We start from the raw sequence: 16,422 nt of genomic DNA, 5'->3' as shown, positions 1-16,422 counted from the left end.
AGTAAAGTGGTTAAAGTAAGGCGGGGGTGGGGCGGGAGATGCAGAAGATAGAGCTGGGTTGGGCAGCTTTCTTCTGCTATGGACTGGCTCTACTCATCCCTTGCCTCACTTCCTTCTAATCTACAAGTTTTCCTTTTCCGAGGCCCCCCTCCTCCAGTGTGCCCACCGCCGTCAGCGTTCAGACCTTATGTGGCTCGTGATCAGAATGGGAGCTCAGAGACGAAAGGAACAAACAGCCTGGGACCCGGGAGCTCTCTTCCAAGGCTGAAAGCCCAGAGCTGAGAAGGCTGCCCCCGCTCGGTGCTCCGACGTAAGCCTGGGACCGGGACAGCCCAGCTCCCGCCCTGCCTCCGGCCCTTGGCGCCGCCCCGCTCCGCTCCGGCTCACGTAAATAAAAGCGCGGCGCCTGCGACGAAGCCGCCGGCGTGAGGCGAGCGCGTTGCAGCCAGTGACGTGCCAGGACGAAAATCACTGACCAATGAGCTGCTGAGATGGTGTGGACAGCCAACCAATCGCGAAGCCTCGCACCCGGATATAATTGCCGGTTCCGAAACCGAGCTCTGAAAAAGTGTGAGGGCCTCCCCACATGGGTCTGGGGCTTTGAGATGGAATAGGGGGTGAGCGTTTATTAGGTTCAGTGCCTTACGTGTGCGGTGGGCGTGTAAGGATCATCTCTTTGGGTTTTGAGTGAGGGACAAGTCAATGTGGCTGTTTGTCCGTGGAAAGAATTCCCGCTGCGGTGTTCCAGAACCAGCGCGTGGGGAAACCCCTCGGATGGTACCGCACAGGGAGTAGGAGAGTCTTGAAGACGCAGCTCGAGCAGTGGGAATATGAATCTCTTACCTAAAAGCCCTAAGGAGTTTGGCTCCATTGACTATTGGGAGAAGTTCTTCCAGCAGCGGGGAAAGAAAGCTTTCGAGTGGTATGGAACCTACCTGGAACTGTGCGGGTTGCTGCACAAATATATCAAGCCCAGGGAAAAGGTAAGCGCGGCCTGGCGGCCCTGTGTGTGCCCTGGAAAGTAGGAACTGATAACAGAAATCCTGCACTTGGTAGACGGTGACAGGCGTGGGGGGCCCTAAACAGGCCCATATTTTCAGGATTCCATGCAACATTCTAGCTAAAAGGTAATTACAAAATATCCTTTTAAAGGTTTTCAGATAACAGAGCTTCCACCCCCAGATCATTTCTTGAATTAGTAACCTCACTGGAAGAATGAGTGAGGTTATTAAGAATAACCTCACTTCTTTAGTAGTGCAACCTAGACATCTCCTCCTAGTGAGGAAAGTGTGCTTTTCTGTCACTGTGCATCCTGGCACGGGTGCTGGCAGCACCCGTGGCTTTACTGATAAATGAATCTGTTATCAAATAGTTGTTGTGGGCCCACTGACTTTCAGGCACTGTGTTCAGCCCTTAAGCCACACGAGTATTAACATATAAATCCTGGGCAAGTTCCAGAAGTGAAAAGTGCCAAGTACAGTAATAGGAGGTTTGATAGAGGTGGAAGTAGGGAAGAAAGAAGGGTAGAAAATGAAGATTTGAGGAGGAAGCTTTAAGAGTCAAACCTTATGCTGTGTATATGTGTGTGTGTGTGTGTTTGCTCAGTCATTGAGTTCTCATAATAAACCTTGAGGTGAGTGGTAATACACGAATTCTACAGATGAGGAAACTGAGGCTCTGAGAGCCAGTTTCTTGCCCAAGATCATACATGTAGTAAGTGGTCGTGTGGGGATTTAAACTTAGATCCACCTAGCTCCAAAGCTTATGCACTTGTCATTGTACGGTGCTTTTCCAGAGATGGTGATATCAGGGCAGAATTTTGAAGGATCAATGGGAGATTCCTCCACAGAGAGGGAGGCAGCAACCTGTGTTTTAAGTTTGGCTTCAGAAAATAGCAGAATATCGTGAGTTGGAGCCAAAGGCATGAGTGGAATAGGATTATGCCAGACCTAGGTTTTCAACAGTGAAACAAATAGGAGATTTCAGTTACAACTACTGTATTTGGATTCTGTGACTTCCTATCAATTCTTAAATAATAAATTCTTGATTAAGAGAAAAGAACAACCATGATTAGTTTATTCCTGCAGTTGATTAATAAACGCTTGATTCAGAGAAAAGAACAACGCCGGTTAGTTTGTTTCTGCATAACTTGCATTGTTATAGTGGAATGTGGTTTGTTACTAGTGAGTTCTTCTAATCAGTGGTGTTTCAAGATGGAGCCTAGAATCCACTTTGTAATGGTGCTCTCTCATGGCATAGCATCTTCGCCCTCTGAAAACATACAGCAGCCAGGGTGAGACTTGATTCCTTGAAGTGTCTGAAGCTCATTCCTTTGCCTTGATCACCTCCATCTTGTTTTCTTTCCCCCCGCTAGGTGCTGGTGATTGGGTGTGGAAACTCAGAGCTAAGCGAGCAGCTGTATGACGTGGGCTATCAGGATATAGTGAACATTGACATCAGTGAGGTCGTCATCAAGCAAATGAAGGAACGCAATGCCAGCCGACGGCCCCAGATGAGCTTCTTGAAGATGGACATGACAGAGATGGAGTTTCCCGATGCCTCATTCCAGGTGGTGTTGGACAAGGGCACCCTGGACGCAGTCCTGACAGATGAGGAGGAGAAGACCCTGCAGCAGGTGGACAGGATGCTGGCTGAGGTTGGCCGTGTCCTGCAGGTGGGCGGTCGCTACCTCTGCATCTCCCTGGCTCAGGCTCACGTCCTGAAGAAAGCAGTGGGTCACTTCTCTCGGGAGGGGTGGATGGTGAGGGTGCACCAGGTGGCCAACAGCCAAGACCAGCTGTTGGAAGCAGAGCCTCGGTTCTCCTTGCCTGTCTTTGCCTTCATCATGACCAAGTTCAGGCCGGTCCCTGGCTCTGCCCTTCAGATCTTTGAGCTGTGTGCTCAGGAGCAGGGCAAGCCTGTGCGGCTGGAGAGTGCCGAGCGGCTGGCTGAGGCGGTGCGGGAGCGGCAGCAGTATGCCTGGCTGTGCAGCCAGCTGTACCGCAAGGCCGGGCTGGGGAGTGTGTCTCTGGACTTGTGCAGTGGGGACACGGGGGAGCCACGCTACACCCTCCACGTGGTGGACAGCCCCACTGTGAAACCATCGCGGGACAGTCATTTTGCCATTTTCATCAGTGAGTTGGGATTGCTCCCTCTCTTCCCTGGAGGGGGCTGGCTTGCAGGGGCTGGGGCTGGGGCTTTGGCGGATGGGTATGCCTTGGCTGGTTTTATCTTGCAGGGGGCGGTGCTTGAAGAGGTTAGACTGGCCAAGGCATGAGGAAGGGGGAGCTGCCTGCTTGGATTTGAGGTTTATTTCTTCTCATCTTCCATTGCAAAGGCTTGAAGTAATATAGATACATTTAGGCAGGTCACGCCTTTGTAGAGATGTTAGTCACTTTGTAACAAGGAGTAGTGGAAGCAACCGGGAGTCCCAGCCTTGTAGCCTGTAAGCTGTGTGACCTGGGGAAGTTTCTGTGCGTCTCTGCTGAATTCAGAGGCAGTACAGAGTAGTAGCTAAAAAAGTGAGCTCTGGAACCAGACTATTTTGTTTCCAGTCCTGGCTCAGTCGCTTCCTGGTGGTATTGGACAAGGTAGTGTTCTTTCTGTGCCTCTGTTTCTTCATCTAGAAAGTGAGATCTTAACTGTGTAATTGTGAGAAGTGTAAAAGCTCTTTGAATGGTGCCTGGCACATGATAAGTTTTACAGATGTTAGTGTTATTATTGAAAGGGGTAAATGATACCAGATTCACCTTAGTAATGATCAAAAGAGGTAGTATGAGGAAGTGCTTCCAAAGTAGAATATTCTAGACAAACGTGAGGTGGTGATACATCATGCTGGTAATTTGTTCCCTGACATCAAATCCATTTTTCCAAGTATTGCCTTATCCTAACTGTGCACCTGTTAGAACTAATAGCACAGAGGATACGAGCATGGAGTCTGGGGCTGGACTGCCTGGGGTTGAGCCCTAGCTTCGCCAGTTACGAGCTCTGTGAACTTGGGCAAATAATGTAACTTCTGTGTCTTAATTTCCTCATTTATAAAATGGGAATAATAATAATACTCCCTGCATCTTGGGCTGTTGTGAGGATTTGATTAGTTTCTGTTTGTGAACTGCTTGTAATAATGCCTGGCATTAAGAAGTGTTAGCATTATTGCTATTTTTCTTGCACTAGGTACTTGCCTCCCTCCCCTTACATACACGCTCACACTTTTCCACGCTGGGTCCTGCCATGGGTCTGATGGCAGCTTTGCTGTGGACATTGTTGACTGGGGATTGATAGCCCCTCAGTAGGTCACAGTTGGAAGGGTTGCTGGGCTTGGGTAGGGGCTGGCTCTTTCCCACGTAGGGCATATTGGTTGTGGGCTTGAACTTTTCCCAGGACTCCCTGTCAACAAATGCCTCTTTCCAGTCCCCCAGGGTCGGGAGACCGAGTGGCTCTTTGGCATGGAGGAGGGCCGGAAGCAGCTGGCAGCCAGTGCGGGCTTCAGGAGGCTGATCACAGTGGCCCTTCACCGAGGTCAGCAGTACGAAGGCATGGACAGCATCCAGGCCGAGCTGTCAGCCAGAGTCATGGAGCTGGCCCCGGCCGGGATGCCCGCCCAGCAGCAGGTAACAAAGCTTTGGTAGCAGCTTTCAGGGTCTCTGGAGAAGTCATATTAGTAACCAGGAAGGCAGAGGGTATCTTAGCAGAAGCTAGGACTAGGGTCTGTGACCCTAGTCTGTTCCTGGAGGGCATGTCAGCAGCTGAGAGCTAAGTGAGCAGAAGTTATGTCCCAGGCAGTGAGTGGAAGGTGAGCGGTTGCCCTTATTGAGAACCCCAGTAGCATGTGTGCCTGTGGGGCCACTCGGATGGCATGAAGGAAGTGCTCTCCACCCTGCAGGCTCCAGCTCTGCACACTGCAGCTTACTCAGGCTGTATTTCTCCTAACTCACTTTGTGCAGGATTTCCTTGGCCATTTTGCTTCTTAGAACCATCATTATGTGAGGTAGAATGGGAAAGGGCCAAAACAGCTCAGCTTAATTTTCAGGATATTAACATTGCTGGTCTGATGTTCCACTGGGAAGGAAACTGAAGGTTTTTGCCAAAATGGTGATATGGTATTATCAGTTGACGCCATCTGTCTTGTACTATCCTGCTCACAAGACAGGGTAATTGATAGGTGACTTTATTGCAAGGGCTTTATAGAAAGGAGTTTATCCTTCTTGATAGGTGGGAAAGACAAGGTACCTGGAAGCTTGATGCTGTAGTAACAGAACTGAAAAGAAGAACCAAGGCTCCTGGGTTCCCAGCCTGTGGTTCTGCCCGCTAGGCTGGCTTGTGCTTACAGATGAATATGTATTTGGTGCTTTCTGGAAGACTTTGGGGTTGGTGTCCCATCAGAGAGACCCAGATCCTGTGGGGAGGCTCGTTTGTGACTTTCTCTCAACAGTGCCTACATCTCCTACATCTCTGCAAAGTCAGGAGTCCCTCATGATTATTAAATGCTCTTGTAACTCTTTAAAAATAAATAAATGTGAAGGTTGGGAAGGGAGTGGAAAAGTTTAGGGGAAAATGTAGTTTTTCCTCCTAATTTTTTCTTCTGTTTAGAAGAATGGAGAAAAAAGTTGAGAATAACTGGGGGAAGGGAGACACTTCGCCAAATTTGGAGTGGTTACTTTCCCCATGGATTTTGATATCTTTATCCCCATTCAGATTCCTTCTCTCATGATTCTAGTCCCTTCATGAGGCTTCCTTCTAGCTTTCATTGTCTTGGACTGTTGAAAGTCCTTTTAAGGATTACTGTTGACAAACTCATATTTTTCTTGTGGAGAACCAACTGCATTTCACGAATGGTTTGGGGAATCTTTAGTTGTTCAGTTGGTTTTCAAAAAGGTCAGTTAAACCTTTTGAGATCTAGTCAAACGCCCCAGAAGAATACTTTAACAAAATGGCAAATCTTCGGAGTTGTTGCTGCTCAGAACCTTGGTGCGGGGATTCTTCACATACACACAAAGGGAAGGGATTATAATTTCTCGTATTTCTCAGTTGAGCTGGTGTTTTCACCACATCTCTGCTCTTCCTTCAGGTACCCTTCCTGTCTGTTGGTGGGGACATCGGGGTCCGGACTGTTCAGCACCAGGACTGCAGCCCTTTGAGCGGTGACTACGTCATCGAGGATGTGCAGGGGGATGACAAGCGCTACTTTCGGCGGCTGATCTTCCTCAGCAACAGGAACGTGGTGCAGTCAGAAGCCAGGCTGCTGAAGGATGTGTCTCACAGAGGTGAGGTGTCGTGGGCACAGTGGTGGGGCCCACGTGGATGTGGTATGGACAATTTGGGGTGGTCAGAAAGACCTGGGAGCTTGGCGGAGCTGTAGGACAGACCCGGATACCTGTGACTAGAGGCACACGGCTCTGTGGGTTGTCCTCTTATCATCTGGGGTCTTAGGGTGTGAGTGGCCATGAACAGAAGGAAGGGAGGTCAATGTTCTGTTCTTGAGCAAAGCCTGACTCTGCAGTGATAAGGAGCCGGGGTGGTGGTTTACCAGACAAATGTGATAATCACTTTAATGCCTGCAGTTCAAAGACCACGTGTTTTACAAGTTGCTCCATATACGTCTGTATGTTAATTCAGTAGGCCTGCCCTCCTCCATGGGGCCACCTCCTAGCACCTGTTTTAGAGGGTTGTACAGTTGGTGGGTGCCCTAGAGGTCACCTAGTCTGGTAGAACTTTCTGCAGTGAAGGAAATGTTTAATACCCAGTTAGCTGCCCGGGGTGGCAGCCATGAACCATATGTGGCTACCGAGCACTAGGAACATGGCCCGTGTGACTAAGGAACTGAATCTTTAATCTTTTTTAATTCTGATGAACTTACATTTAAATTTAAGTGGCCACAAGTGGCATGTGGCTACAGGCGTCAACAGGGTAGATCTCTACCATGTTCTCTCTTTTTTTTAAATTAATTAATTAATTTATTATTTTTGGCTGTGTTGGGTCTTCGTTGCTGTGCGTGGGCTTTCTCTAGCTGTGGTGAGCGGAGGCTACTCTTCGTTGTGGTGCCTGGGCTTCTCATTGCGGTGGCCTCTCTTGATGCAGAGCACGGGCTTTAGGCGCGCGGGCTCTAGAGTGCAAGGCTCAGTAGTTGTGGCACACGGGCTTAGTTGCTCCGCGGCATGTGGGATCTTCCCGGACCAGGGATCAAACCCGTGTCCCCTGCATTGGCAGGCGGATTCTTAACCACTGTGCCACCAGGGAAGCCCCCCACCATGTTCTCTTTTAAGTGGTCTCCCAGGTGCTGCTCAGAAACACCCACTAATGGGGAGAGCAATCGTTTGTTTATTTTCTTGGGGCATTATATGTTTGTATTATAAAAGTAATACTTACTCATTGTAATCAATCACAGATCACATGTATAGAGTAGAAAAATATTCCTCCCTACCGCTTCTCCAGTATAACTTCCCTTTAGAGGCACAGAGAGTCAGGCTTGGAATCTGAAATCGGCTCTCCTGATTGCCAGTCATTCCCTTTGCCTGATGATGCTGTCCTGTTGGCAAGGCCATCTGGAAGGAGGGTGAAAAGAGAGAATTCACAACCTCATGAGGTCATGGGTTTGCCCACAGCTCAGGATCAGGTTATTCTCAGCAGGATGGTCTCCTCTTGAGGGGTGTCCCCTGGTCATGTGCACCCATATTTGTTGGGTTCCTGTGCTGTCATTGGGTCACTTGGGCTGCAGGTTGGTTCAGTTTCATCTCACTGAGAGCTCAGTAAAAGTGCTTCAAAGAACATTTTGCCCTCCAATTTGGGTTTTGGTTTTTTTCCCCACTGTTATCAAGCCTTCTTAGTATCACTTAATTCTTAGGGGAATGATTTCCCTCATGGAAGTATTGGTGAGCAAGAAGAAGAATGTGTTAAAAAGCAATTTAACATCTCTGAAAAGCATGCTGCCACTTACATTACAGTGCCCAATGGTGCAGCTGGTCCCTAGGGAAACCCCAGAGCCATCTGTTCACTCTCTCCTGGAGCAGTTGAGCGAGTAGGTAGAGGGAGAGTAGAGGGGCCTTTTGTACGATTTCCCCCCTTCTGTGAACATTTGTGATGTCCTTGTCCAATGGGGTGGTATGAATTACTGTCTGTGTGATGTAGTAGAAAGGTGATAGCTTTCTACTGCAGACAAGTAGTCCCAGGTTCAAATCCTGGCTGCATTGCCTACTGATTTGGGCCTAATTAATAACTCTTCAGATCTTCAGTCTTTCCATCTGCCAAGAATTAGAATAAGAGCATTGATATAGGGTTGTTTCAAAGCTACAAGAGTAAAAGTCCTAGTATAGTAATTGGCATAGAGGAGGTAGTTGGAAACTAAGTCCTTTTTCCCCTAAAAGAACTGATGAATAAACTTCTCACCTGTTAGTGGCTTTATATTTCCCAGAGGAGAGGTACTAGTACTCCTCACTTGAGTTTTCCCAATGTTCTGAGTTTTGGGGTGTTTCTTTGCCACTTCCCTTTTCTGACTCTCTGGTGTATGTTAAATATTTAACAACCGTCTCTTTGGGGAAAAAAGCCATGATATGCACTGTTTGCCAATTTCTGTGGCATAAAAATGGCCACCATGGCCAGATTTCAAGCCACCAACATGTCAACCAGTTCACAAAATTCCTGCATATTTCACAATTGGGTTCTCGAGTCTCATCAAACCAGTTGCAGCATACTGCTGCTGGTGTGCCTTACTTTCCAAGGAGTAGTGTACCACGCATATGACTTCATCCATCTCTGTCTGTGATCTAGCCCAGAAGAAACGGAAAAAGGACAAGAAGAAGCAGCGGCCTGCTGATACTCCAGAAGACCTCCCTGCAGCTCCGGGGCAGTCCATTGATAAGAGTTACCTGTGCTGTGAACACCATAAAGCCATGATTGCCGGCCTTGCCCTGCTGAGAAATCCGGAGCTGCTCCTAGGTGAGGGGGTCGCCACTGCCTTCCACAGGAGGGAACATGTAAGATTACAGAGGTAATCAGTGTCAGCTGCCTTGCAGTTTAAGAACCATGATTATAGACCAACAGATGCACATATAGTCATGTCTTTCTTATTCCCAACCATCTTCTACATTCATGAACATCCAAATAACTTTTCCTTCAAACTCAAATTGTTTGAAACACCTACATGTGCTGATACCTAAATTTTTTTCCTCTGTTCATTTATTTAAAAAATCAGTGTAAATAAACTATACTCAGTTTAAAAAGTTAATGTATAAAATACATTCAATGAGATCTGTAAAGTATACAGATCTTAAGTTGTTCAGCTTGATGAATTTTTGCACATGCATTTACCCATGTAACCAGATGGAATATTTAAAAATCACATCTCTGGAGAAATATACCTGTGCACTTTAGGAGAATTTCTGGCTTTTCGGTGATGCATTATTTGAGTACTAGATGTAATTCTATCTTGAATTTCTACTTAAAAAAAAACAAAACATAGTATAGGTAGTACTGTCATAGCCTTATCACTAATAATAGATTTGGATCTGACCACAGTAGCAAAAATGTTCATGATTCTGTCTACTCTTGTAACTGTCTTCACCCAAAGTCCCTAAGCATGTCTTACTGGAACACGCTGTACATTTGATCTATCTTGGTGTTGATGTATGTCCCTAGAGTCTCAGGTCTTCCATTTAATCCTCAGGGCCTGTCTCCTTTTGGTGATTCTTTCTTTTTTCCTACCTTCCTTTCATCCCCTGTGGTTGCTGTGGTTTTTCTGTGCTTGTGTGTAGGATTTGGGCCTTTGTTTTCCTGTGGTTTCTGGAACTTGGGTGGATTGCCCTCACTTGGTGGCTGTGTCTGAGAAGGCAGTGTGTCCTTTGAGTTGAAAGCTGAGCAGAGGGCATCACATCTACATTCCCTGTGATCATAAACAAGATGTTGGCCATTGTCCCTCCCGTTTCCTAGGGGGGTTTAATAATGCTTATGGTGGGGGTTATTGCTATAATGTCAGCTGAGTGCTTTGGGATCTTTAAGGGGCCATAATAATAATACACTGGTTCATCTTCTGGATCTAGTAAAGGAAGGATTGTGAGGCCAGGGTTGAGTTTTCAGATGTTAAATTGACTCCCGAGTTTCTAGAAAGAGACAAGGGAGGCCAGGTCTCTAAATCTTGTTTCCCCTGGGTAGCACCAACAATCTGACTCCCTCTTTCGCCCTCCCCAAGTGTGGTACAAAACTTTACAGTGAGCAGGTAGTAAAACGATGCTTTTATTCTTTATTACAGAAACCCCACTGGGATTGTTGGTGGTAGGCCTGGGTGGGGGCAGCCTCCCCCTTTTTGTCCACGATCATTTCCCAAAGTCCTGCATCGATGCTGTGGAGATCGACCCCTCCATGTTGCAAGTGGCCACTCAGTGGTTTGGCTTCTCCCAGAGCGACCGTATGAAGGTCCACATCGCAGATGGCCTGGACTATATTACCAGCCTGGCAGAAGAAGAAGGTACTGCTATTGGAGAATTTGGAGGGGTGTTGAGGGAGGATTGATCCAAGGTTGTCAGGCCTGCAAAGGCCTCTAGAACTCATCTCTGAGAGGGCAGCATCCGCATCATCCCAGTTCGTTTGTTCATTCATTTGTTGATAGTTATTCAGTAAATATAGAGTGTCAACCACATGCTCAGTACTCTTAGGGGTTGGGCTATGGCAACAAGCAAAACAGACCGTTTCCTGCCCTAATGACGCTAACAAACGAGTGGGCTTCCCTTCTGAATCTCTTCTGACCCTGTAACCTTGCCACTTTCTCATCATCCCAAGAAACCCAGAATCTGTATCTGAGTGAGGAAAAGGGGAAGGCACGTTGCGGGTGTGTGTTGGGAAGTTGTTTTGTAAATCTTTCAGCTAGAGGTGAAGCCAGAAACAGAGCAAAACAGCGTTCATGTAGATGAGTGGTTCTAAACCTCAGGGACAATGTCCGCAGGCACTTTTTTGTTGTAACCATTAGGTACGGGTGTTTCTGGCATCTAGTGGGTCGAGACCAAGGGTGCTGCTCAACATCCTACAATGCATAGGACAGCCACTGATGATAAAGAATTATCTAGCCCAAATGTCAGTAGTGCTGAGGTTAAACCATGATGCAGGTGTTAGTGGGAATTCCAGTAGCCTTGCTGCTACTGGAATTAAGGCTCCATTTTGCTATAATAATTTGTATCCCAGACTTGGACAAAAGGCATATTAATGTTTTACAATAGCTCCCCTGATCCTTCTGCAGCTTAATATGTAGGCTTCTGATGACTGATGCTTTGAAGAACATGAGCCCCTCAGGGAGAATTCAGTTAGGTTGGTTCAGTCCTACGTGAACCTGGGGAGCCCAGGCCACACACCCTTCCAGGTCTGCTCATTCTATAATAGATGCTCTGGTTCTCGCTGGGTTAGAGTATCTTCCAGGAAGGGTGTGGCAAAACGGGTTGCCTGGGGTAAGTGTTTTGGTGCTGGGATGGACAGATGCTGTCTTATGTAATAGCAAACTGAACTTAACTCTATCAGAGTTTCACAGGTTCACTCTCTGAGGCTGGGACCAGTCTGGGGGCCCAGGGCTGATACATGTGAAGCACATAAAACAGTGCCAGGCACATGGTAGGTACTCAATCCATGATGTGCTGCTGTTGTTATTACCTCTAAGTCAGTTTTGAACAGCCCTGGCCTTCGTCTTAACAACAACCTTTCGGATTGTTGGAGGGCTCAGTGCCACAAATGTGGGCCTTGGTTGTCCTTGGGCTTTGATGAGCCAACATGTTCTGCTCTTGAAGAAACCAAAATCAGATCTGTGCTGTGAACAGTGATGGACATGCTGTAGTCCTAAGTAAATACGTATTGAATAATCATTAGCACTGTCTCGAAGTTTGCCCAAAACACATCATTACTATCGCAGGCCTACCCCTTGTAAAAACTAACATTATGGTAAGGAGTGGATCAGATTCATGGTCAGTTCTTTCTCACTCATTGAGCAAAATCAGTTCTTTCTTGAGCCAGTAATTGTTCAAGCAGCTAGAAAAGATATGCTAACTTTAATTGAGAACACTTTCTCCTAGGAGGCAACATATGCTGTTTCCAGAGTTAAGTTAAAGTTACCATTTGCAGGGTCAGCCCTTAAAGGCAGAGGCAGCTGCTTTGTCTAGATCAATGGTTCTCAACTCTGACTATATTTCGAATCACCTGGGGAGCTTAAGAAAAGTACACCGGAGGCTTCCCATCTCCCCTCCCATCTGTTCCTTACCACCCCAGGGTTTTAACTCTGTTGATTAGGAGTGGAGCCCAGGTTCTCTGAATCTTTAGAATTTTCCCATTTGACTCTAATGGTCTGTCAGGATTGAAAATCATTGGTATAGATGGACTCTTAACCAAGCAGTACTCCTGCTGGAGTGGACCCCGGTAGTGTGTGTCTGTGGAAAGGGCTTTAAAATGTGGAGGAAGAAGGTGAGATGAAGGCTCCATCTTAGACGTGGAGTACTCACGGCAGAACGCTGATGACGTGTCTCCTCTGGACTGTGACATTAGTGCCCTTATAAGCAAACCACATCCTCCATGCCATCCTTCTGACTTAGCCACCTGTGTCCACCACGGAGGAGATGTGGTGGAGGAATGTAAATGGTGTTATTTTATCCAGCAGAGACAAAGACTCGTTTGCTTCTCTTTCCCAGCACAACGTCACTACGATGTCATAATGTTTGATGTGGACAGTAAGGACCCAACCCTGGGAATGAGTTGTCCACCCCCAGCGTTTGTGGCCCAGCCTTTCCTTCAGAAGGTCAAAAGCATCTTGACTCCTGAAGGTAGGAAGAACAGAAGGTTGGGGAGGGAGAAGGGATGGGCCCTTTAAGGAAATTTTTCTTTTTAATGAAAAATGCATGTATCATAAGTGTGTACCTTGATCGATTTCCCCAAATTGAACATATTCATTTACCAGCACCAAACACCAAACATTGCCAGTGCCCCAGCAGTCCACCTCTTACCTCCTTTCAGTAACTTGTCCTCTCAAGGATAACCACTGTCTTCACTTCTATCAGCACAGCTTAGTTTTGCCCATACGGAATGTTCTCTGTTTCTTTCACTCAGCATGATGTTTGTGAGATTCACCCATAGTGTTGTGTTGACACTGGGTGATACACAATTTATTTCTCCATTCTGCTTTTGGCATTTGGGTTGTTTCCTATTTGGGGCTTTTATAAGAAGTGTTGCCATTAACGTTCTAGTAGATGCTTTTTGGTGAAATGTGTGTGCAGGTCTTTGGACATAGATGTAGGGCTATAATTGCTGGATCACAGATTATGCATATGTTCAGTTTTTGTAGATGCTGCCACACAGTTACAAAGTAGTCGTAGCAATTCACATCCCCACCAGCATGGGGCGCTAGTGACCATTTGAATTCTTCCCACGTGCCCTGGACTGGGCAGTATGTGATTTCATCTTCATAGCAGCCTGTTTTCAGATGAGGAAACTGAAGTAGAGACTTGCCAAGGTGACACAAGATAAGAGCTAGGGCTCCAACCCTGATTCTTGTGATTTGAAAGCTGGAGCTCTTAATCCTTATGTTCACTGCCTCCCAGGTATTTTGATTTGGCTAAGGTACTGTGGTGAACAGAGTTGATTTAGAACCCTTAATTGTCACCAGTGAAGGCATGTGATATATATGTCAAGTACATAATCTCTCTGTGGAATTGCTACATTCTTACTTGGGGGTATTAATTACTTCTTTCTCAAAGCAATCCTTTGTGAAACTGAAGCATGGAGAATGGTAACATTTGTTAGCAGCACAAAAGAGCAAGAAATTAGCTTGAAGTTTTCTCATGGTTCACACATCCCCCACGCTTTTCTCTTCCTGCCTTTGTATGCTGTGTGTTCTCTGCAAAGTCACTGCCGCTGTAGGTGTGTTCTTTGGTCCACCAGCCTCCCTGGGGCAGGAATGGCTATATTCCTCAGAGCTGAACCCTGTCTCCAACGTGTCCCCTGAACCAGTCATTCTGACCCTTTCCTCCCCACCCTACAGGTGTCTTTATCCTCAACCTCGTGTGCCGAGACCTAGGGCTAAAGGACTCAGTGCTGGCTGGGCTCAAGGCAGTGTTCCCCCTCCTGTATGTCCGGCGAATTGAGGGTGAAGTAAACGAGATCCTGTTCTGTCAGCCGCACCCTGAGCGGAAACTTGCCACGCCAGAGCTGCTGGAAATGGCCCAGGCCTTGGAGCAAACCCTGAGGAAGCCTGGAAAGGGCTGGGATGACACGTACGTCCTGTCAGACATGCTCAAAACTGTGAAGATTGTGTGATTGTCAGGACCAGGCAGTCCTCTCAGCTTCCTGCCAGACTGACCTTGGGCTCCTGGCCTACCAGAGATTGAAGAAATATAATGCACAATACTTTTTAAGCCTGTATTTTTCTTAGTTTCATACTCACCTGCATGCGACCTCCTGCTTGGTGAGGTTGCCTGAAGATCTGGGAAAATAAAAAAGTCCTTTCCATCCTGTCTTCTTCAGTACTGCTTGGGTTGATTGCCTTCACTTCCTTTACTGTGTCCTTGAGTAGGAGTCCCTGCTGGAGCCCCCTTCAGGTGTTATGCCTTAACGAGCATGCCCCAAGCTCCTTAGGACCGGAGACAATCAAATGCGATTGCTGGTTTGCTTTGCTTTCTCCTTCTCTTGGTCCTAAAGGAACAATCTCAAGTGAGGTAGCAGAACATTCTGTGCCAAAAGACTATAAATAGAGTAGGATCATTTAAGAGAACATCTACGCTGTCTCCCTACAGATGGAACAGCTGCTGACACAGTCCCAAGTTTTTTTTTATATAAATTTATTTATTTATGGCTGTGTTGGGTCTTCCATGCGGCCAGCGGAGGCTACTCTTCGTTGCAGTGTGTGGGCTTCTCATTGCAGTGGCTTCTCCTGTTGCAGAGCATGGGCTCTAGGCGTGCGGGCTTCAGTAGTTGTGGCACGTGGGCTCAGTAGTTGTGGCTCACGGGCTCTGGAGCGTAGGCTCAGTAGCTGTGGCACGCAGGCTTAGTTGCTCCGTGGCATGTGGGATCTTCCTGGACCAGGGCTCGAACCCGTGTCCCCTGAATTGGCAGGCGGATTCTCAACCACTGCGCCACCAGAGAAGCCCAGTGGTCCCAAGTTTTAAGAATCTGCTAACCCACTCCTCTGCTTAACAACTCTCCTTGTAGCCTAAGCCATCTATTCTGCTCCAGTGGAGGGAGTGGATGTAACTGGCCCCATGACTGCATGTGTCAGAGACTTAGCAGGCTGAAGTCTCCAGTATTGGATCACTCACATTTACTGAGTGGCAGCTACATGCCAGACCCACTGTAAAGAGCTGTAGTGGAAGTAAAGATGTTTAAGAATTGCCCAAAACCACGAATTAGTGATAAAAATTAACATGTTCCAGGAACTTTTCTAAGTAATTCAATACACTGTCTCATTTGATCTGAGGTAAAGGATAGTTAAACCAAAACTGCATCTAACCCCAAATCTCACTTGGCCAGAAGTATCAATCTTACCTATTGAAACTGTTATGCCAGCAGTTCAGAAATTGGCTGGAATTTCACCTCTCCTAATAGTAGGAAGCCAAGGCTGACTTAATGAGCAGCACCATGGAAAATCCACCACCCCAGCACCTCTCTCCACAGGCCCTTGAAATGAACTCTAACCTCGAGGTGAAGCATATTTCAAAACTAGGTTGTCATCCTTACAAAATTTGCAGCCCGTTGAGGAGAAGGCTGTGTAATGATTTTAGATGGTATCCATTAGAAATACTGGGTCTTCTTCAGCGGGCGGCGGGGGGCCTTCCCTGGAACTGTGGAAAGGGAAGCTAACGTAAAGCTTAGCATGCCCTGCACCCCAAGGACCTCAGCTTGGGAATCCTCCATTGTTTTCTAATTTGTAAACTTATGCAGTGTTAGGATAGGTTATAGAGGCACAGGGTCTGAGTTGGAGGATCTAGTGCTGTGCAGACTTTGAAACAGCATACTTAGTGGTATAGCCAAGCTAGAGAATTACCAGAATGCTGACAAGGTCTCAACTGTGTCTCTTGTGAGGAGTAGTTGAAGGAATTAGGTTCACTGCAGAGAAGCCTTTGGATGTAGGAAGAGGCACTGAGGGGTGATGATAACTGTCTTAAAAATTTTTGGAAGACTGTGGGTATGTAAGAAGAGTGAGGTTGGTTACACGTGCCTCCAAAGGCTGAAGAAAGACCGATGGGCAGAAATTACAGTTGGGCAGCTTTCAGCTTAATTTCCTACAGAGAGGTTTATGCTGATAGAGACCATTGTGTTTACCAGGACACATGGCAATTCAGGCTTTTACTCAAACCCTAGTCTAACTGCTCGGCGTGCTCACTTGTGAGGAAAGGGTTTTGTGTGTGTACAAGGCAATGCCATTGGCCTGTATACCATCTTTCCTACTGGAGAACTATTAACTTTTTCTTT

At 47.0% G+C, this 16,422-nt stretch overlaps 1 protein-coding gene across 1 annotated transcript; it reads left to right on the top strand.

Moving 5' to 3' along the window:
• Window positions 1–584: 584 nt before the first annotated feature.
• On the top strand, window positions 585–14,407 carry METTL13 (methyltransferase 13, eEF1A N-terminus and K55). Its single transcript, XM_082832870.1, has 8 exons — window positions 585–983; window positions 2,375–3,134; window positions 4,411–4,610; window positions 6,068–6,263; window positions 8,764–8,931; window positions 10,241–10,456; window positions 12,651–12,782; window positions 13,997–14,407. The coding sequence occupies exons 1-8, from the start codon at window positions 831–833 to the stop codon at window positions 14,269–14,271; spliced, it is 2,100 nt and encodes a 699-aa protein (XP_082688996.1). The 5' UTR covers window positions 585–830; the 3' UTR covers window positions 14,272–14,407.
• The last annotated feature ends 2,015 nt before the right edge of the window (window positions 14,408–16,422 follow it).

This window comes from Leucopleurus acutus (genome assembly GCF_964270905.1).
Source record: "Leucopleurus acutus genome assembly, chromosome: 2".
Lineage (NCBI taxonomy): Eukaryota > Metazoa > Chordata > Mammalia > Artiodactyla > Delphinidae > Leucopleurus > Leucopleurus acutus.
The sequence above is the reverse complement of the archived record's forward strand: the minus strand, read 5'-3'. Positions and strand labels throughout refer to the sequence as shown.

Coding starts and splice junctions, on each gene's coding strand:
- METTL13 (XM_082832870.1), top strand. CDS start 831: ATGAATCTCTTACCTAAAAGCCCTAAGGAGTTTGGCTCCATTGACTAT. Junction 984..2,374: donor ATATCAAGCCCAGGGAAAAG/GTAAGCGCGGCC, acceptor TCCCCCCGCTAG/GTGCTGGTGATTGGGTGTGG. Junction 8,932..10,240: donor AAATCCGGAGCTGCTCCTAG/GTGAGGGGGTCG, acceptor TCTTTATTACAG/AAACCCCACTGGGATTGTTG.